Source organism: Ambystoma mexicanum, chromosome 12, assembly GCF_040938575.1.
Source record: "Ambystoma mexicanum isolate Mex_15411 chromosome 12, UKY_AmexF1_1, whole genome shotgun sequence".
In the NCBI taxonomy this organism is placed as follows: Eukaryota; Metazoa; Chordata; class Amphibia; order Caudata; family Ambystomatidae; genus Ambystoma; species Ambystoma mexicanum.
The window spans coordinates 787,788,060-787,810,358 of NC_090936.1; the positions used below are offsets into that span (position 1 = coordinate 787,788,060).

The 22,299-nt window shown below is 41.0% G+C and overlaps 1 protein-coding gene across 3 annotated transcripts in view; it reads left to right on the forward strand.

Annotated features, from left to right (window-relative positions):
* The window catches only part of SYT1 (synaptotagmin 1), a 1,490,427-nt gene that overhangs the window by 780,647 nt on the left and 687,481 nt on the right, over window positions 1-22,299 (forward strand). For all 3 annotated transcript variants that reach the window (XM_069629284.1, XM_069629282.1, XM_069629283.1), the window contains exon 5: window positions 16,555-16,722. In XM_069629284.1, the coding sequence (XP_069485385.1) occupies window positions 16,555-16,722 (168 nt within the window). The remainder of the gene's footprint in view (window positions 1-16,554; window positions 16,723-22,299) is intronic.

Genomic DNA, 22,299 nt, shown 5'->3' on the forward strand with positions numbered 1-22,299 from the left:
GTACTCTCTCCCCCACACTACTACTTCCTCCCCACACTATGACTTTTTCCAACACACTTCAACTCCAACCCCACAGTTCACTTCCACCCCACCTTATTCTCAGATGCCCCCTTTCTCACATTTACTCTATTTACTCCCTCTCCTTACTCGCTAGCCTTTCACGCACACTCGCAACACAGGACCACTTGCACTCACTAACCAATACCTCACCTCATCCAAAAATCACCTCCACACTCCTCTTCACTATCCTTCCTCCTGCTGGTCTCTGGGTATACTACCTCGTCTTCTTCTGACCTCACCCAAACAACTCACTACTTCCGCCTTCCTGGGGTTCTTTTATCTCACCGCCCCTTCTCTGGTTGGTTATTTTGCACAGGACAAGTCCCTGACTTTCGCACCCAGGATGGATAATTGTTACAAAAATCTTTAAAGAGCGGGATAACCATCCCTCATTCTCTGTGCAAGACTACAAAGCTGCAATAATGATGACACACACTGCATATGTTTGTGTTAGGGGACCTCGGCTGTTTGTTGGCTTTGGTGGTCTAGGGCAGCTATCGCGGTCTTGCTGCTTTGCGTAGTGAGACTGGCCAGGCCAGACCAGGCACAGAGGTAGAACACCCATCTGAGAATCAATGATGAAATCAGGAGTACACCCTTGAAATCCTCTGGCACACCCATAATTGCAGATTTTGTGCTAAGAGCAAAGTAGATTCCCAGAGTAATGTATAGGTGTGCACTTATTCACAGTGTGAATCACACATAACCCAAAACGTTTTTTTTTTTCTCCTTGCAGAATCCGTTGCTTCACATAAGTAGGACAAAAAGTTTGGAAATTGTGGGGGAAAAGTTAATTCAGCAGATCCACCAAATATTATGTTGTTATGTTGATTAATACCGCACACCACTACCACCGAATGGCAGTCTCCAGGCACTCACGTGGCTCTGCAAGTAAGAGGACAGGGTTGGTTAGTGAGGGATGAGTAATAGGATAGGTCCAGAACCAGTAGAAACGGACATGTCTGTATGTTGGCTTGCAGATGGTTGGTTGCGTGCACTAGCTTATTGTATTAAGGTCCAATGCCTGGTTTATTTCTGCGTGACTGTTGGTTATGTAGGAGTGTGTCTGTGTGTTTTATGTGTAGATTGGATGGTATGTCAGGTTGTGCGCACTGGCTTGTTGTATCCGTATGGGTAAGGTCCAATGTCCAGGTTTGTTGTTGTAAGCTTGTGTTACTTGTGTTGGGTGTGTGTTAGTGTATAGGTTCATCATCAATGAAAGATGTACATCCTTTGCTCCCCCTCATACTGGTTATCTCTTCAATGACAGTGACAGGAAGGGGCCAACCAGTCATGCAGAAACAATGATTTGACAAGTGAATGACTGAATTGGATAAAGTGGGCACTGCTAAATCCTTTGAACTTTCTTCTTAAATTGAATTAGTGTAGATTTGATATTTGGGGCACACCTTAAAACCCTGGCACAGGATAAAAGTGAACAAAACAGAAAGGAGTCAGAATTCAATCTGGTGCTAGGTGTGCTACCCCTCGCTCTCCAAACAGAGTTGCTTCAGTTCTGTTGCAATGTGATTTTATTGATTCATTCCAAAATCATCACTCTGTACTCAATTATTAAAATCATGAAGATTACTATCGTCTGTTTTATTACTGAGGCTTTGACATCATGGAATCATTTAGCGCCCGTTTGTGTGTTATGCCAATGCATTTCGGACATTGTCCGTCATCAGGGCTCTTGGCGCTCTCACTATCACTTATAAATAATATATAAATCAACAACTTTATGAAAAATAAATAAACCAAAATAATGATAGTGACGATAGTACCCAATAATCATATATATATATATATATATAAATATATATATATATATATATATATATATATATATATATATATATATATATATATATTCATGAACAAAAATAATTGAATTTGTAATATTTGAGTTCATAATATTCACCGGTTATTTGTATTAAAATATAACCATAACATAAACATTCAAGTATTTAGTTCAGTGCAGCAAATGTAATCAAATATGTCAAATCATATAATTGAATACATCAAATTAAAACACATACCATTGCCGCAGGTTTCAATCCCCGGGTGTGTGTGTTTTTTTTCTTCTCTCTTTTCTTCTTTTTTAATATAACTTCATACATTTTGTGACTTGTGTAAGGTTTACTTTTTAAACCAAAAATCCAATTAAATAATAAACGAATACATGGAAGTATCCCCATGCAAGAACATATTACTGTTGGCTTTGCCATTAAAAATGTCTTGCCACAATAGGAAAACATGCCCAAAGATGCTGCACAATGTAGGCTAGTCTGGACATGTAATAACACTGATGTTTGCTTTACCTTGATGCCTAGTAAAAAATAGCTTGACTTGCTGCAGCAAAATGCCAGTCTAGCCATGTTATACCACTTACATTGCTTTCTTTAGTATAGATGACAGTAAAAAATATCATGCTACAGTATGAAATGGCTAGACTGGCTGCACTAAAATGCCAGTCTGTATTGGCTGCACTAAAATGCCAGTGTAGACAAGTAATAACACATATCAAGCTTGCTTTATCATAGATGCCGATAAAACATGCTGTAATAGCACACACCTGTGCATGAACGCATGCATACATACAATTATTCATCAGAAAATAACATGAAATAAACAAGGTACACCCTTGTGCACACACTTAGAAATGAGATTTTTTTCTTACCTGTTTCCTGAATCCGTTGCCCAGAAGGCCTCTAGCTCCCACACTCCTTACGTGTGCAGTCGAGACTGAGTGGCTCCATCTCATGCTGCAATCAGTCTGGAACTGAAATACTTTATTTCAGAAGTCAAAGTACATACCTGAAGTGGGCCCCACAGGACATGGGGTCTCGATACCCCCTCACGACAGAAGCTGCCTGAGGCCACACAATACCAGTGAATGTATTTACATGGAAATGAAGGTGACAGCAGTTTGGCTTGCAGTCATACATTCCAAAGTAAGAATGAGAACTTTAATCTTCAACCCCTGTATGGGGAATGTCCATGCAGACCATATATACATGTCTGTATCAAAGGGAAAGGAAAGTTGGGAAAAGTCTCGGGAGGATAGCTCAGGGGCAACGTGCTTGTCTTGAAACATGACGGTACAGAGCAACACAGCCTCGATCCCAAGGTCCGCACTTTAAAACCTCTGAGTAAAGTGAGTTATAAATAACCAATCATATCATGTCATATCATAATGAAGGAAAAAAGAGTGGCAAAAAGGCGGAAAGGAATCGGAGTGGGAAGGCATCATGGAAAAGCAGGGCATAGGGATGGCAACCCCACATAACGAAAGAACTGAATAATATGTTAAAAAACGGTACATTTTGGTAATTCTTCAGGGAGTCTCAAACATGGACAATTTGCCGTTCTTGCATATAAGTAGCAGTTGATGTGTTTAACAGTCGTATGGCCTGGTGCTTTCTATTGGCCTTTTCACGTGAATGATTGTGCCCAAACTGCTGCTGTTCTCATTAGTGAATGAAATTATGCCAAATGTGTGGTAGTTCTATAAATATCTGACTGGACTCCGTTTGTGTTGAGGGCACCCTGCCTTTTTCATAATTGTTCAGGTAATTATAGAGGGGAGAGAAAGGAATCACACGTCCACTGGAGCATGTGATCAGTTAATTAGAGCTTAAGTGCATGCTGTCTCCTATGGAATACGATTATATTCCTTGGCAGAAAGCTCACATTTTCTCGAGCATGCTTCAGATAATATGCATTTAAAAAAGCGGGTTTTAACCATCTAGAGTTCTGACCTCGGTGTCAAGTAATCTGAGCGAGCAGACTTACAGGCAAAACCTAACATTATGACCATTTTTAGCTGAAAGAGATACATACAATAAGATTTAAAAACTCAAAACACAACTGTTAAAAGCTCTCATACTAGAAGGACGATATGTACATAAAAGAAAATAAAGCTAAAATGCGTTTAGCTATATTTTAGATTGTGGATTGTGATACCCATTATAAATAAGGTCTATCAATTGTACTGTTTGAAAGGCAAGCATCTGCAGCATTTTACAGATGCCCGCTGCACGCTTGCCTACTATCACTAAAGAAAAACAACTTCCGATGATATCTGATGTCATCAATGTTGTCATCAATGTTGCAAATTGTAATGTCATCTTTGATGTCCTTGGTGTTAAGCTGAGCAGTACATGGTGGGGGCACGAGTTATGGTTGCGTAGCTCACCATAACCGATACATTTCTTAGGTTTTATCGATGTTGCGCTGCAACCATAACTTCCCTTTAACAATGTTTTTTTAATGAATATATAGATACAAGAATATATAATTATAGGGTGGCAGCCATCAGGCTAGAGGTGGAGGGTGGCAAGAGGACATCAAGTGAAATTTGGGAGCTGGAGGGGCTCTTGGGACTGAGTTTGGAAAACAAACTTTTTCTGTAACCTGGCTATAGCTGCGAATAGCCGACATGTCAAAGCAAACCGTGTCACAGAAACACTGTGTGTTGTGGGGGGGTGGGAGAGGGCAAGGAAGGTGAGGAGGCCATCTATGAGTGAATGGAGCTGGCACAGTTGAGGGGGGCACTTGGTGAGTGACTGGGGGCAAAAAGCATTCATTTCCGGCCATTTTTCCAATATTCGCAGCTATAAAACTACTCAAAGCTGCGTCTCTCTGCAGTTCCTGTACTGGAAATAGACATCCAGGACTCCCATCCATGCAGTAACTGGGACTGCTCCTGCTTATCTTCAAAGCTAGGAAGGGGCCAGCCCCCATCAGGCCATGTTGCATCGGTGGTGTGTCTTGAAGCCAGATGCAAGCCCCCTGCAAGGTCCTTTCTTTTTGCATGTTTGCTGCTATGGCCACGCAGCTTTCATCTACGCAGCCACTATCTGCAAACTGGACTGGACTGATGTCGGGACTACCCCCGAGAGTGCCTTTGGCCAAGTCAGGCTTTCTTGGTGTACCAGGCTGTTAAAGCTCGCCTTCTGCAGTCTCTAGACGAAACTGCTAGACGCCTCCTGCAGTCTGTACTGCGGGCACGTTTTATTTCCAGGGCATTATGCCCGAAGATCTAGGTGCCCTTTGTATGCAAGGTGAATAGGTTGCAGGAAGGCAGCAACACTGACATGTCCTGTACAGCGTTTTGGGATAGAGGGGCTGTAGCTGTTTTTATCCAGGCAAGCCCTTTGTGCATTTATGACCCCCTACTTCGAGATTCCTTCCCATTTCCTTTCAATCGCATTGATACAGGTGGGGGGCACAGTATTTGATTGGTGTTGTCTCAGACTTGTATGGATTTTGAATTGTAAAAATGCCAGTCACCAGAGCGTATGCCCACATTAAGTTGTTTAAACCAATTTATGATCTCTCACCTCGGCCACAAACCTATAGTTTAGGGATTAGAAATGAATCATTGCAAGATGTACATGTTCCTATGACGCTTAGCACACTCATCGAGTCCCCAGCTTCTTGTGGGAGTAGAAGCTGACTGAGGTCTTAGCACTCAGTGCTAGGAGGAGACTTCGACTTCAGGACTAGGTGAGGCTGACCCAGGTCCTGCCACTACTCAGATGAAGTTGATGAAGGAGGTAACCTCTTCTCACGAGGATCATTCATGTGTTGTTGGGGAAGCTTCAACAGGAAATGGAATTGACAGTCCTGATGGCTTAGTGCCTGCCTTGGTACTGGCAATGTAATCTCCCACTAAAAAGATGGGTGATGTTATTTCTGAGACCTGGTGGCAATCCTTACTGTTCAAAAGGGGATGGATGATGAACCACCTAATGCAGGGAGATGGCAGAATATTAAGGAACTCATCATCTGCAATCTCAATTCATGCACAAATGTACCAGGATTATGTTGCTGGGTTGAGTCACTGAGCACTAGGGTTAACCTGGTACACACTTTGTGTATGGATCAGTCCTGCCAAATAAATCAGATCTGTGAAAAGGTTATCCAGTATTGCCAATCAAATTTAGATGAAATCGCTGGTATTGAAAGGCCTATTAGATAAATTATGGATATTGGGTTACAGCAGGCAAAACAAGCCAAGCCCTTCCACAGAACATTGGCAACAACCTGCAGGGGTGTGACTTAATCACCTGTACAAAAAATGTTGGATTCGGGACAAGGACTAATATTACATCAGAATCTACATCTTTAAAGGATATTCGGATAAGAAAATCCCACAGACCAAAGATTGTTGATCCAAGACTAAGGCGGTTTATTATGAACCCTCAGAATAATATACTCACCAACGTTGAGAAGCCCAAGGAACCAGGAATCAAGTGAAGCGCTCAAAAACAAAGTTTTGGCCTGGTTAGATCGAAGAGTGGGCCAACGTTGTATTATAATTCAGGACTTGAGAGGCCTTCGTAGGGTGTATGCTAACAACTGGTGTTCTATGAATAACACAAACTGTATTGCAGCCAAAGTAATTTTCCACTGTTTTTTCACCAATATAAAAACCTGCTGACTATCTCATCCCACACTAAGCTGAGATTCTGGATTGATGTTTATGTTATTTGTAGGAATGATGGACCCGCTGCTCTTTTTCACTAGTTGATGATCATGACGCTGATTGGGTATTTGTTGTATGTTGTGTCCTTTGTTTCATGTTCTATCTTGAGTCTAATTGTGCGCCCTGATGCCTGTGGGCTTTGATGTTACATAAATAAATAAATAAATAAATAAATGAATAAATAAATAAACATATACATACAATAATTCCACAATTGTACACCTTTGCTTAATATAGTCCTATAACAATTTATATGTTTGAATGACACTATGGTATGTGTACTTTTCAAGTTATATTTATAAAGTATTGTTGGAAGCCAAACATGTAGGCAAGGAGGAGAAATTATAAGAGGGCAAGTAAGTTGTGAGTTTTTACTCAGGTTGTGGCAAGAGAGGTTACAATCCTGGACACTGGTGAAGTTATTTTCCCCTGATTGTGGCTGCTTTTCAGGGCACAATTAAAGGACACATGTGGGTGGACAGTTTAACTTTCTTTCAGGCAACAGACACAAGCCCTTATGTTTGTTTGAGGTTGGCAAGCTTGCTCAAGTATTTGACTACTATAATTTCCTCAGGTTGTCATGTTCCCAGTACAGATGTTTATCCACAAGACCACACACACTTGTTTTGCATTGGGATTTTGTTTTCCTGAAGGCCACGGCTAGTGACCGATGAGTGTTGCAAAATAGGGGACCGTTAGTGTCTGTGGACATTGAACAAAATAGAAAAAAGTAAACAAAAGAATTGCCGCCATTGATACAGAAAAGGGCCTACACGTAGTCCCTTCTCTCCTTTCCATGGCTGGTATTATTTTTGTAAACTTTTTTTTAATGGGCGCCATGGAAAGAGAGAAGGGTCTACGTGTAGGCCCTTTTCCGTGTCAATGGCGGCAATTGTATTGTTTAATTTTTTTCTACTTTGTTCAATGGCCGCCATGGAAAGGGAAAGCAGACTTTGTTTTCCCTTGCCCAGTGGCCATTTTTGTAACATTTTTTTTTTCTGTTCCAAAACGGCAGAGCATTTCGGAACTGAAAAAAACTGCTATTAGTACGCCGGTCTTAATGGCCTGGGTACTAATAGCAATAAAACCTTCACGGGGGGGCATTACCTCTCCGCTACTATGGGCCCCAGGGCATTACATGGAGTGGTACCGCCCCCCCGCTCAGGGCTTATAGCTTAAGTGACTTTAGCTGAATTTCAGGGGTTTTGTTGCATTAAGTTCTCACCTTAATGTCCCTGCAACTATTGCTTGAATATTCCTTAAAAAATATATATATATATATGTACATATATATTTTGAAGAACAAGGAGAAGTAAATGCACTTTTCCACACAGGGACAGCACTCAAAGCCGTCAGGACGCCAGCATAAATCTCCAAAAAATAAATCAATCCATCATTCGCCAAAGTTCTTGTGCCATATCCAGCTTTATTGAAGGCATTGCAACCTACGGCGCGTTTCGCAACGCTCCCGTTGCTTGTTCACATATAAAACAACAGAAAACTGCACCATGCTTTTATATACAGAAGGGCTCAATCTCTATGATTCTGCCCCAGCACATTTTGTCCCTTTTTTCTTTCAACTCTTACAATGTCCCATAGACATTCTATGTTGAATGCATGCGGCCAGAGCCAAAGCCTGCTCACTGTGCACTTACACATTTTTTCCCCAATCAAGGCCTGGATTTACAATTCAATACTGGCTTAAAAAAATGATAAAAAATAATTTGACACTGTCACCAATAAATTTCCTATTTGCCAACTGTATATGTGTGAGGAGACATAGCATTCCGATCCTTAGATTTTTTTCAGGTTCAAGATTATAAAGTGCATAGTGCTGTAAACATGACTCTCAATCAATTCACCTTTAAAAACCTAAAGTGCATAGTGCAAAGTGCTTTGTTGATATCTTGAACTTTGTTCCTCACAAATTATCAATTGGATTTTGTAAATATTCACTTGGAAATTATGATTATCTTCTGTGATAGCGAGGTAGAAAAGATACTAAAGTGCTAAGTGCTGTAAACATCCAATAGTACTTGCGGCCAGTATTAAATATACAATATAAAACCAGGGTTTGGGCAATATAAATAAGAGCACATAAAGAAAATGGGGAGAAGGTGGTTTGAATCAGGACTAAAGGCTGTGCAGTTCTCACTGTTACATAGAAAGTTAACACACATAAAAAATAGAAAAAGTTAAAACAAGCTCAACTATCAAATTTCAGCAAAGGGTATTTTCTTATATTGCTAACTTCAAGAGACTGTCGAGACTAAGGCAGAGGACAAAATGTATGTTCCAAGGAATGTATACAGTTCTTCATCCAATTTATGTCCTCCTGGTTTCTTGGTTTGGAAATCTAAGAAAATCGTGTCTCCATCTGACGTAATTCCAGCTCGCGGTTCCCTCCACGTGGATTAAGCTTAATATGGTGTACTCCAAAAAATCTAAAACTGTCCAATTTGCTCTGATGTTGATCTCTAAAGTGTACTGCCATGGGGTAGGAAGCAGCTATGTTTTTTATGGCCCGCGTGTGCTGCAGTATTCTCAATTTCAGTTTGCCAATAGTGCTTCCCACATACCACAGATTGCATGAACAAAGCAGTACATATACAACAAATTCTGTATTACATGTTATTTTGGTTTTCACCTCAATATTATGGCCTAATATTGGATGTGCAAAGTTTGTTTTATTCAGAGCAAATTGGCATGCTTTGCACTTGGTGCATTTGGAGAAGCCAGTGTTCTTTTTATTCAGCCACGTGGATCTAGCATTGGTTCCTGTCTTTGGGGACATAAAGCTGTTGACTAATGTGGCTTTGATGGAGATAGATTTTCTATAAGTTATGTTGACTCGTTCCCCCATGAATGGAAATAGGACTTCATCTGTCTTTAAGACATGCCAATGTTTGTGTAGTATTCTCCTTGTTGTCTTAGCGTGTGAGCCATATGTGAGTATTAATCTTACATCGTCAGGTTCCAGAATCTTTTCAGATGTTCGATTGGTGGAGAGCAATGCTGTTCGATCTAGGTTTCGTGCTTTCGTGCTATATATATATCCATATTCAATTAAACACTTTGTTAAAGGGACAAAGTTGCGCTACTAAAAACCTATGAAATTCATTGAAAAAACATTGTTAAAAGGATGTTATGGTTACAAGTAAATCGAAAAACCCCTGAAATTCGCCAGTTATGGTAAACTTGCAACCATAACTCGCGCCACCACCGTGCACTGCTAAGACTAACCACCTAGGACATCAAAGATGATATCACAAATACCATTATCCCCCCATTCAAGCCCCTGTAATGAGGGATGAAGGCCATTAGCACCCTAGGTTCCCAAAGCAGGAACCCGGGGTGCCAAATAAGGATTTTCCAAGACCACCATGGAAAGGGAAGGTGGGGTTCCATACAGGGCCCCTCTTCACTTTCCATGGCAGCCAGTAGAAGGTGAAGAGAAAACCCTATGACCACATTACTATGAGCACATTTTTCTTCCCTTTCAAACCTATCCCAATTTTGAAAAACTTTACTACAAAGCCTGTCCCAGGTGGACATGGCCACGTTAACCCCATGTGTTGCCCCTCGTGGTCTAGGCCAGTAGTAGATTGTCCGATCATGACCTTATTCCATGACCCGGACAATCTGGCCACTGCCCATGGCTACCGGCTATACCTCAGTCACCAAAAAGGTATAACACTATTTTTTGTACCTACATTATGACACGTTCAAAAATAAAACACGGGCACATTTGCAAAGCCAAGCTTTCAGATCCTTGCCAATGCTCCTTCCACAAGTTTGCTGGAAATCCACACATTTTATTTTTTTAAAAATTGCCAAATGTATGCACATACAATAGTCATATAACCTAGCCCCCAATTGAAAAAATCCACATAGACTTTATGAAAACATGTATATCTAGATCTAACATCTTTTGCAAACTTTTGTGCAGATTTGTGAAATTGCACAATATTTATAAGCCTTTACAATATTTTGGGATCCCCCCTATAATTATGCTGCCTCTTGACAGAGTCCCACCAAACCTTGCAAAAACATTTAAATCTGGGTCTATAATCTATTTATAAACCTTTGTGTAGATTCATCAAATGGCACCACATTTATAAGCCTTTAAAATAATGTGTGACCCCCCTCTAATTTTGCCCCCTCTTTACAAAATCCCACCAAACTTTGCAAAAGCATTTATACCTAGATCTATTATCAGTTCCCCAACTTAAGTATAGATTTGTCAAATGGCACCTCATTTATAAGCCTTTATATTATTTTGGGAGCCCCCTCTAATTTTGCCCCCTCATGACATAATCTCACCAAACTCTGCAGACTCATTCGGAATGAGGTCAAGAATATAAGTGCCAAAATGTCATGCAGTTCAATTAAGTGGCACCAAAGTTATAAGCCATCCAAGAACTGCTTTTCACCGACCCTGTAATGCAGAGGGGTCTGCGAATTTCACAGAACTGTTCGCAAACATTGCGGCGAAAAAAGCGCCCATTTTTTGGCTTCCTGCAGCCATATCCCATCCCATCTTCATCACCTCTCACCTCCCCAGAGATTATTTGATATGTTTGACAAGTGCAATGTTGTGTTTGATAATATGTTTTTACCGCGATGTCCGCAGACACCGGCCGCTGTCCGCGAATCCAAGATGGCGTGCGTTTCCAAAAATCTGACGCACTTCACGCTTTTCGCCATCCAATCAGCCGGCGCATCTGACGTCTGCGGACACCACGATGCCCTTTAAGCCAATCAGAGTCCCGTCCGCAGTTTTGGTGAAAATCCATCCAGCGGTTTGGGTTGTAGGCGTGAGCAAAGTTTTTCTCCGTTCAGTGTATGGGAAAAAAAGACTTTTCCTCCCCTTGACCAAACCTTACCAAACTTTGCAATAAAATTCAGAGTGGGCCATATACTTTTTCTGAAATGTTTGGTGAGGATTTGTCCAGGGGGACCGAAGTTATATTGTTTTTAATGCATACAAACTCTAAAAACACAATGGTATTTTGCTTCACTCATCATCCTATATTCATTGAGAGTCTCATCATCAATAACATTATTCCACTGTTTCTTACAGTTTCTTTTATTGTCGAAATCCTGACAGCCCAACTGGATCTGGATTTCGCTATGTACAACTCAAGCACAGACCTTTTTTCTTGGCATGTACATTTGTTAACAAAACCATATATACATATAATAAAGAGATAGAAATAGCAACAGTGTAGTCATGGTTTAGTTGGATTCCCGTTAATAACTTTTGCACATTTCAATGAATCTTGACACAACTTTCTAAATTAAATGTGCAATTTCATCAAAGGATGTGATACGTGTTACTGATTATAACAAAACCTATGTTTTTCCAATTTTTTTCATTGAGATAAATGATGCTTTCGTCTGCAGACCAAAACACTGGACTTCAAATCTGGTCTGGCACAAAATTCTTCTATGGTTTGGTGCATACATGACCAGCCATTTTTTTTTTAAAATGGCTAAAAGTGCCAAACATTCCCCAAAACACATTTGCTGTTCCTGAGATAACTCTAAGCAATCTTCAATCATAGAGGAACTTTTTATAGCCCTTGTTGGGGCAATGGTTTTTGTAAAAAGCCTCCTCCAAATTTTAGTGAGGATCAACAAGTTTGCCTAGCTGAAAAATATTGGGTTGAGTTCTGTAAACATTTCTCAAATGGCCAACATTGTTATTTGTTGACTTTCGCTTGTTCCTGTGGCCCCCATTCTGAAAACCCTATCTTTTAATAGGGACATATTGCAGACCTCTTCGTCACCTCATGATGTATGGCAAGATCAGGGTTCAAACAATGGTGCAATATCTCCCCTACAAAAGTGCCAAAAAGCCTGTTTTGTGCCGCAACAACAAGCCTGATTGATGGGTCCAAGGGCTAGTAGCAGTCTATGGTCCCAACAGGGACATGCACAGTGAGTGAAGGACCCACAATGGTGGAACGTAGACAATGGAGTTTGCCCGCAATGGGACCCAGTGGACACTCCTGGTGGCTTGGAGGTACATAGACATAGCCTAATGCAATGTCCACACAAAGTGACCACTATTCATGCCCAGCAGACCACAATGAGGGTAAAGCTGCCAATGGGCTGGATTGCTCGCGATGCTTAATGGCTACATAGGATGCCATATTGGGGCCCAGTGCTGCAGGCCACAGGCATGGCCAGTGGTCTGTGGACCGTCAATATGGGCAAATTGGCCACTGGGCCTAGCTCCAGGGCCAATGGCCATTTTGGTAGTTTTAGCCATTTCATTTGCTAGCTAGTTCAGGTCTGTACACCCACTTCTGGGTGGACTTTGGTCTGGGGGCCTACAAGGGACAACCCAAATGGCTACTGAAATAGAACCAATCTGTTTGGTTGCCAGGTTAAAAACATTTTTGCAAATATGGGCCACAGTTCTTTTTAGCAGGCTCCAGCCAGATGCTGGGTTTCCAAAATGTAGAAAGGGGTTTACATTAGCCCTGCTGAGTTATTCCCACACTTGAGAGAAAGTGTGAAGAGGTACCTACAGGGGTACAACTTGGCCTGAAAGATCACAAAGTCATATGTGTTTGGGCTTCAGAGTTTGTGGGTTACCTGATGGGCCCACGGCACACCATGCAGGTAACCAGACTCCATCCGGGTCTCAGCCCTAGGACCTGACTGGCAAACCAAGCTGGTTGGCTATTGATGCACCTGCATTGATTTGATGAAATGTGGGAGTAAATGTCAGGCTTTGGCACCCAGGAGAATGAAACAGTTAATTGCTTTTGTGAATCTTTTGAATGAAAATAATATAACAAGGGTTTTATTTGAAGAACAAATATTGAGTGCAAGTTAGTAGAGGATTCAGATATATAAATGAAGTTGTGAGTTAAGCCAACAGCTTTGAAAGTAATCCTAGCCCATTTAGGGAGTTTCTAAATGCAGTGTAGTTATGAAGTTATCAGGTAATAATATTCCTATATATATGGTTGCAGTATATAATGTCACAGAGAAAACTTTGTGGCAACATCATAAGGTGACCATATATATAGGGACAGGGGGAGCGGGTGTTGCGGGTGTGCCTCCCGCTCCCTTTGAGAAAAAAAAGGGTTTCAGGGGTTTCCCCCGCATGTTCTATGTAATTATGTCCCAGCAAAAAACAGCAGTTTTTCTGTGATTTTTTTTGCATGGCGATATTTTTGAGGGGACATTATTACATGGAACCATTATGAAATAGTACATGTGTTGTCACAGTCTGCTCTGCTCACCTGGCCGGTGAAGTCTAGATATTCTGTTGTAGGTAATGATCATTAGGTTTCACTTACCTCAATCCTTAATTGCATATTTCATAGAGATTATTTATACATAATGGCAACTGTCAACTTCCTAGTTGAAATATACTCCCATATTGAGAGCATGCTTGACAATAATTTAAAACATGTTCCCCATAGCTGAGGAGGTTATTCGTTAGTTTATCAATGGGACCTTGTTTTAGTCATAAACTTTATATACTAATTGTCAATTTTAAAAAAACTCAGTATTTAAAATGTTAAGTATTAGCCAAGTATTAGCCTAATTGGTTGTTTATAATAGATTGAATGGTACATTTGACTGAATTCGGCCAGTACCAGTCAATCAGTAATAAAACATACCAAACATGTACAGCAGGGGTTGCGGGGGTGTCCCCCGATCCCCATGTTAGGTATTTTTGGCCTTGGAGGTTCCGGGGAACTAGAAAAAAAAGATTTTAAAAAGGAAAAGCAAGAAAATGGAAGCCTGCGGCGTTGGATCCAACCACGTCAGAGGGACGGATCTGACACTGCAGAGGTGCAGGAGACATAGAGGCGAGCAATCAGATAAGAAGGGCAAGTGGGGAGGCCGGTGCATTTTGGTTGAATTTGAACAGGGATTGGGGTTGTTTCTTTGTCTGGTAATTGTTCCAATGCGAGCAGATTTATTTCGAACAGCTCGCTGCAAACAATTATCAGACAAACAAACAACCCCAAACCATTAGCCAGCTGCATTCACCCAGGCATTGCTTGCGTAATGTGTTTGTTTAGGGTGGAAATATCACAGGTGAGAACAGGGAACCCTGCAGATGTTGATGAACAATTGCAATCTATCTGAATAGGTATGAAAAATCCGACCTCTTGTGGGTTAAATATGTTTGCGCTATTTAACATACACTTAGATTCGGGGTGGTTGAAAAGAAGAAGATCTAGAGAACCCACAGGCGGATAGTACTTCTGAGGCATTAAATGGTTCAAGCATGACTTGGGAACACCAGTTAAGCACCATGGACGTGGACACTTGACCAGCATAAGATTGTACATTAACAAAATATGACAGCCTACATAAAAGCAGGCTATGAGCAATTGTAGCAAACATTGTGCAGTGGTCCACTTATATCATGAGTGTGGCATTAAACTTTCCAGAAATTAAAATCCTTTGCTGGTGGATCTCTAAGAGAGAGGCCTAAGTATGTCTGACCTACCAGAAAAGTTACTGACATTCTCAGCAGTGAAACACAATCAAGGTGTGATGATAATTGAATGATTGTGTCCTTGTCCTGATTTAGTCTGAAATATTTTTTTTTACATTTGTGGCAGCTTAACTGGTAATGAGGCATGTATATTTTCAGTAGTGCTGTGATGCAAGGATCCTTGAGGCAGCCGCGAAAAAGCATTTTGTGAAGGAGGAGATGTTCAAGGCTGAAGTTAGAGGTGCTAAAGAGGAGGAAGAATGTGTGGCTATTCTGGAACAGCAGTTATCACCTGGATAGTACATGTGCTTGACGGCTGCAATTCCTATGATAGTTTGAGCGTTGTCAACAAAGAATATCGATTTTCTAGCATTCTAGTCAGTGGTTGAGGGGTTTCCCTTTAGATTGGATGAGATTGTGTTCCTGATGTTGAATTGATCTCCTTAATCCCATCTCCCAGGTGATGAAATATTTCAGCACGTGTTCCAGAAAGAAAGTGAAGTTCAGACAGGGTTTGAAACAATTCACCAATAGAGTAAGATGTATTTCTGTTAGTCTAAGGAATGGTGTTGCTGTTTAAGTGGATGCTTTGTGAGTGCTCTGGCAGCATTTCCTATTCAGAGTACAGCAAATATTTCAGAATGATATTGCTCTTTCAGAAATTCTTGTTAAGGTCTTAAATCAACCATGACCTCTAGCATTGGTCTAGGAAACCCTCCAAATCATCGGTTTCACCATGCTGCGGCAATGCCATATACAAATTAAGCTTGGTCCTACCTCATTACCCCTTCTGGCCTGAAAATGTAAGTTGAAAAAAAATGTATTAGGTGATTTGGTTAAGAAAAACCATTTGCACCATAACATGTAATACTAAATACAAAAAAGTAAAAAAATTGTATAAGCATCATCATCACATATCATCATAAACACACATTTAATGCATCATCACAGGACCTAATTACATAAAATCTTCTCGGGGTGCACCCTATAAAAACATAATATTCATTAAAAATATATTTTTTTTAAAAGTACACCAGATATGAAAATGTAAGTGCTATCCGTAAGTGGTATTTGGGTGCCCTTCTTCATGAGAAACGTAGAGTTATTTGCTGAAATATGTACCATTAAGTCACTTCTTTATGGATTTTTGGATACACAGTGATTCAATAACAAGTTTTCAATCAAGTCTTGGCAAGGGAGGCACTGCATTGGTTCCATTGAATGTTTGCTTTATATATACGAAATTAGACCTGTGTTTAATGATAATCAACAAGCAGTTCTAAACCTTCTCCATATCCACTGAGAGTCCACACTCGCAATAATTGTTTATGTGACAAAAACATGGCACAGTTACTTAAGTTCACATCTCTCAGAAAAGTAATAACACCAGCCAAGAAATGTCTTTTTTCTAAAAAATAAAAAGCAAATAAAGGGACCATCAAAGTGTTTATTGTGATGTGATGTGATCCCCTGGCTGGGAAAAGTCTGCTTAACATTCTGCTCTGCTGTCTTCCTCTCCTTTCAGCTCCTGGTGGGGATTATTCAGGCTGCGGAGCTGCCGGCTTTAGATATGGGTGGCACATCTGATCCCTACGTGAAAATGTTCCTGCTTCCTGATAAGAAGAAGAAATATGAGACAAAAGTCCACCGAAAGACTCTTAATCCAGTCTTCAATGAGCAATTCACGTTTAAGGTATTTAGAACCACTTGGAACTTCTTTTGCAAAGCAAGGGCACCTCTCCCCCTGTTGGTGCTGAATGTGCATGTTACTTGTGAACCTGTGCTTTCCCATGAAGCATCTTTTAGGATCCCATGTTCTATGCATTATACCCAAGTAGAGGAATTGTGATAAATCCATTTACTTGGCGGCCGATAAAAAAAAAAACATCAACAGTGTGATGCGAGACGCTCATTGTGCACTTCATCATGCACCGAGGTCTCATGGGTGTGAGAGGGCCTGAGTGCGAGTGCATGTGCTGCTCTACCTGGGCCGCCTTGTGTATTTACATGTTGGATGTTATGTTATGGAATTATGTAAACTGTGTGGTCGCCCGAAGGCATCATGACGCTAGAGAGGGAAGAAACCCATTGAACAAGGCATGGAAAGAAGAGATGCTGAATCAAAACAGAAATGTTTTCCGGAAGATCAGATGATTAGATAATAGTTTCACCAATAGTGGGAGGGCATTCCACAGCTGCGCTGCCGCAATTGAGAATGCCCGGCCACCCACCCGGAAAGCCGAAAAGAAGGCATGCAGAGCAAGCCAGAAGCCGCAGAGCGCAGGGAGCGGTTTGGGACATAGCCTACAAACTTAGTGCACAGATACTCAGCTCCTTGATCATCAAGAGCACAGTGAACAATATGCAATGTTTTGAATTGAATGCACTAGGCTACTGGGAGCCAGTGTAGGGAGCCCAATATGGGGGAAATATGAGCCCCGTAGGGGGTCCCTGTTGCCACCCGGGCCACCATATTTTGAAGACGTTGTAAACATCCTACCAGTCCCTTTGGCTGGGCAAGTTACAGGGAGTTACAATAGTCTAACTTACTCAAGATCATGGCGGCTACGAGTGGGGGTTGTAGTTTAACAGGAATCAAGTGGAGTATCTTTCTCAATTTCTTTTTCTGAAAATGCCCAGTCTGGCAGACCGCTGATACCTGAGCGGCCATAGGGAGATTGCCAGACATGATGACCCAAGATTGTTTACCTTTTAAGGTTTTTAGATGTAAACCTGATACTAATCTATGCATTCATTCTCAACATCTATGTGCAAATATTGGTAGGACTGCGGCTGAATTGTGTGTCACAGCTGCCATCAGAAAAAAACAGGTCCCTTCAGAGAGTAAGCAGAACACTAGCTCCTTTTTTTAAAGGAACAAAAATACTGTTCCTACTTGCCTCCAAGCTCCATCAATGGAAGCAAAGGAGTAGTTCCTTAAGTAGTTGTACTGGTGAATTGGATGTGCTGACAACACATGTGTGGATGTAGTTTCTTTAAAAATTATCTAGGTTTTCTCCAGGCCACTGACAGATCAAAGAAATATCGAGGCTTAGTATCACAAAATGAAATACGCTAATCACGGGTCGAAAGATACAAGTATCTTTATTTTCAAAGCAAACAAATAGCTATCTGGCTCCCAATACCTACGCAGTGTGTACCAGCAGACACAGTGAGGGGTGAGAGTGCTGGACATCTTAATGCAAGCTATTTTATACATGTTCCAATCATTGTCCAGCCCCTCTCCAAACTAATAATTTACATGCTAGGGTTCGTGCCCAGTTCACATGACAAATATTACAATATTTTTCAACCGATTTAACAAGTTTGCATGTCCATGAAGATACAATGACAGTATTGGGTTCCCGATTCATAGTAAGCCTAGTTTGAAGAAAGAACACAATGGACCTCATTACGACCCAGGCGGTAAGGGGTTAACGGCACCGTAAAAGGTTGTGGCGCCGTTAACCCCTTACCGCCTAATTAAGAGGTCCCTTTGTGGGTCCCTACCTTAATGGCTGGCTTTTACCAGCCGTTAAGGATTGGACCCACAAAGGGACCTTGGAGGTAATTACGGTACCACAATTTGCAGTACCGTTATTACTGCCTTCCCCATTCCCATTGAGCCCTATGGAGGCAAAAATGTGAATGGGGAAGGGCCAATGGTGAATGGGGAATTACTGCCCCTCCAACCTTGGAATGGGGCGGTAATTCCGCCATCCACCATGGCGCAATCGTTAAAATACCGGCGTCAACCATGGCGCTCATAGCGCCATGGTTAACGCCTGGGTCGTAATGACCCCCAATATATTACAACCAAAGCACACGGTTTGAGTTTTCTCTACATTGTTCCGCTGTTTATATGAGGATGAGGCTTGTGAGTGCAGACAACACTTGGATTGCAGTTCATACGAGTCACAAGGTTTCTTTGCACAGAACAAACAGTTTGCTCTCTGTCAGCCTAAATGTTGACATAACTCGAAGGTTGTTCGGCTCGGCTGTAGTTGAAAACATAATCCACCATTTTAGGACACAAAGCAAGAGTTAAAATCAAAATGGCAGATAGTTCTTAAAATGGCAGGGAAGTTGATCAGAAATCAGAGAATTTCGAACGTGGTTTTATGTGCAACGCGAATGGGCTTAGGCCAATATTCATAACAAGGCTGTATTATACAAATAGAGTTTAAAACCACAACTACAAATACAAGAGCTGGATTTCCATCCAGAAAAACTTTTTTTGGGTGCTTGGCAGTTTTTAAATATGCAGCGTGTTTATTACAGGTGCTCATATTTATGTCTAGATTGCTAGCTTGCCAGCCTATATTCTTGGTGGCACTCTTCCTCGCATAGTACCAGATTCCTTGAAACAACATTGTGGCTCATTAAGAGTGTGCCAGTCCGGTGAAAATCCTGGAAAAAATTCAGGTAATACCGACTCTGCCGTTTTTACCGGACCGGCACACCCCAAGTTTGCTGGTAGGGGTTCTGGTCCTCCGGTACCAGTGCCAGTGCCGGTGATTGCAGCAAACCCATTCTATGGAGCCTAACTATATTGGAATGGGAACTTACCGCCGTTGTCAGCACTCATATTATCCCGGTAACACCGGGATATCAGGCACCAGTAAGGTTAAGATGGGTTACCGGCAAACCCGTAATGAGCCCCTTGTGTCAGTGTTCTGAAAGCCTTTGCACTATATTGTAGCAATAGACATGCCTAGAGAAATACACAAGGGCTTTAGATTGCATGAAAGGTTTTTTTTTTATTTTATTGAGGTTTTATACCATCCCAAATAACAATATACACAATAGAGATGGCGAAAAAATCTATTGAAGTAAGTAAATTCCTGGTTAGACAACATAGTAATGATACACAGATTAAAATGATATACAAGTGCAGAACAAGAGAAGAGAAAGGATGGTAGGATAAAGCATGTATGAAGTGCCTACATGTGCTTAGATTAATAATATGGATATAGTATCAAAGAATAGACTGACCCAAAGGGCATGAGGGCAGGGAGATCCTTATGAAAGGCACTGCAGGTTAACAAGGTGAAATGTGCAGGACGTTCTGAAAGATGTTTCTCATGTTGAAGAGACAGCTACAGGGGGAAGAGGTCTAGATCACTGTCTCTACTGAGGATGAAACTTCTCAAGACCTGGAAGGTTTGTGTGAAAAGATATTTATTTAGAGCCCTTTTGAATCTGAGTTGGGCCACAGCTGAGAACATGTTTCACCTTGTCTGAGCTGAGTGAACTTCAGCACTTTGAATATGTTAATTGTTGATGATCTGACACATTGACCTATGTTCTGTGTGGCACAGGTGGGGGATTGGGTGGTCATCTCAATGTCCTATAATGTGAAGCATTGATCGTTCATGCTTGTGTTTAATTCTTGTTTGGTCACATCTTTACATTTCCCAGGCAGCATCTATAGCACTGGATGCCATTTACAGATTTACAAGTGAAAGACCAATTATCCTGGGCATATATATTGCACAGGGCTGAGTAGGAAGTTTGCCTATAAACATATGCTGATTTTGCATTGAGGCTGTTTGTGCATTATTGTTTACAAGTGTATTTGAGAGATATAATATGGTTCCTATGCAGTCAATTGTGGAAATAAAAATATTTCACACAGTTTATTAGCTTTTGTTTGTATAGGACAAAGATCGTTAGACATATTTGTCAATGGTTCTACTGGTGTATGGTGCAGTGTGTAAGGAGGAAGTTCACTGAATATGTCATCTCTTTTTACTTTTATGTAGTCGATTTTCTCTGACAGCCTGGTAGAAGATTAAAATGTGTTGGAATGCAAATACCTATTTGTGATAAATTTGTTGGACATGCTATATTAACTCAGTCCATTCCAATCTCTTGCCTTTTGCTACCAACAATATTCACCTCTTGCACAGCTGCCCTTGGATTAAGACACCTCTTGAGTTGGCAGCCTCAGAATTTTGTATTCAGGAATTTACCTTTCGAACTATGGATAGACATGGCAGGTATTGTAAGTGTACATGTCTACCAGGATTGCTAAACCATGCATGTGAGCCCCTTATGCACCCAGCACTACTCAATCTCTATTTTAGAATACTCCAAAACTGCCTTGGAACCCCAGTGTGCATATGATATGTTAAAACCTAATCTTCTGTGTCAACTCTACCCTGAGTATAGTCCATATATAATGGAGGAACATGCATGCATACTAATAAAAGCAGTGCGTCCTGCCCAAATCCATTCCTAAATCTGCAAACTACTTTCCCACTGAACTTGCCCGTTGCTATACTTCTCTGCAGACTAAAGTCTGGCGACCCTGAGGAGGGGCCCAATACACCCTGGACAAGGAATCACTGCTTTGAAACTACTGTGGTGGTGATTTGTCCCAGTACCAAACCAGGGTACAATTGCATAACATATGACCGAGCCATGATGTGCTCTGTTCAAAATTCTTAAGAAAATTTCTGCAAAGCCCAAACTTTGCTTTTCACACCGTTAAGTCTTAAGCCGTAGGGTTTGCTTAAGGTATCATCAACAAGCCAAAGGCTTAACACCTCCAGACGTGCAGAAAAACACATGAAAAAGTTAAATGCAACACCTTTTGGCCATAGGTACCCTTTTCACTGGTACTTAGTTTCTTGTGTTACATTTCACCATAATGTTATGCTCAGGCTGGCTCCTCGCAAGTTTCACATCTTTCTGATTAAGCTTTCATGTGTACATTTCCAGCCTGTGCAGAAAAGGTTCAACATAGCCTGCTATGACACCCCTGAATAACATTATATGTACATCAAATCCGAGGTATTGGTTTCTGAAATGCACCTTCTTCTAAACGACTTCGGTTTGGGTTTATTGCAGAATGAATAGTAATTTTATTGAGCAAGCAAGATTACAAAGCAAACTATTCACATAATTTACATGTATTATCAAATGGAACCAAACTACAAATACAGATACATGTTATTTGAAACATTACAGGGACCGACCTCTGTCCACTACAATAGCACAAATCCAAATGGATCATTAAAGTATACTTTTAGCAGGTGGAAACAATTATTATCCCCCTTACAAAATATTGTGTAGTTTGAAGAATCCCTTGTGGATAAAGAATTTGTATTTTTACAACATTTGAGGGTAATGATGTGGACATTCTTAAACAAATGGTAACACAATCAAACCCAACAATTTAATGAGTGTGTAAAATGGCCTTATTAACTCTCAGAGTCTCCAGGGAGAGTCATGGGTTCTAATAAAAATAGAAACACAGGGTAAC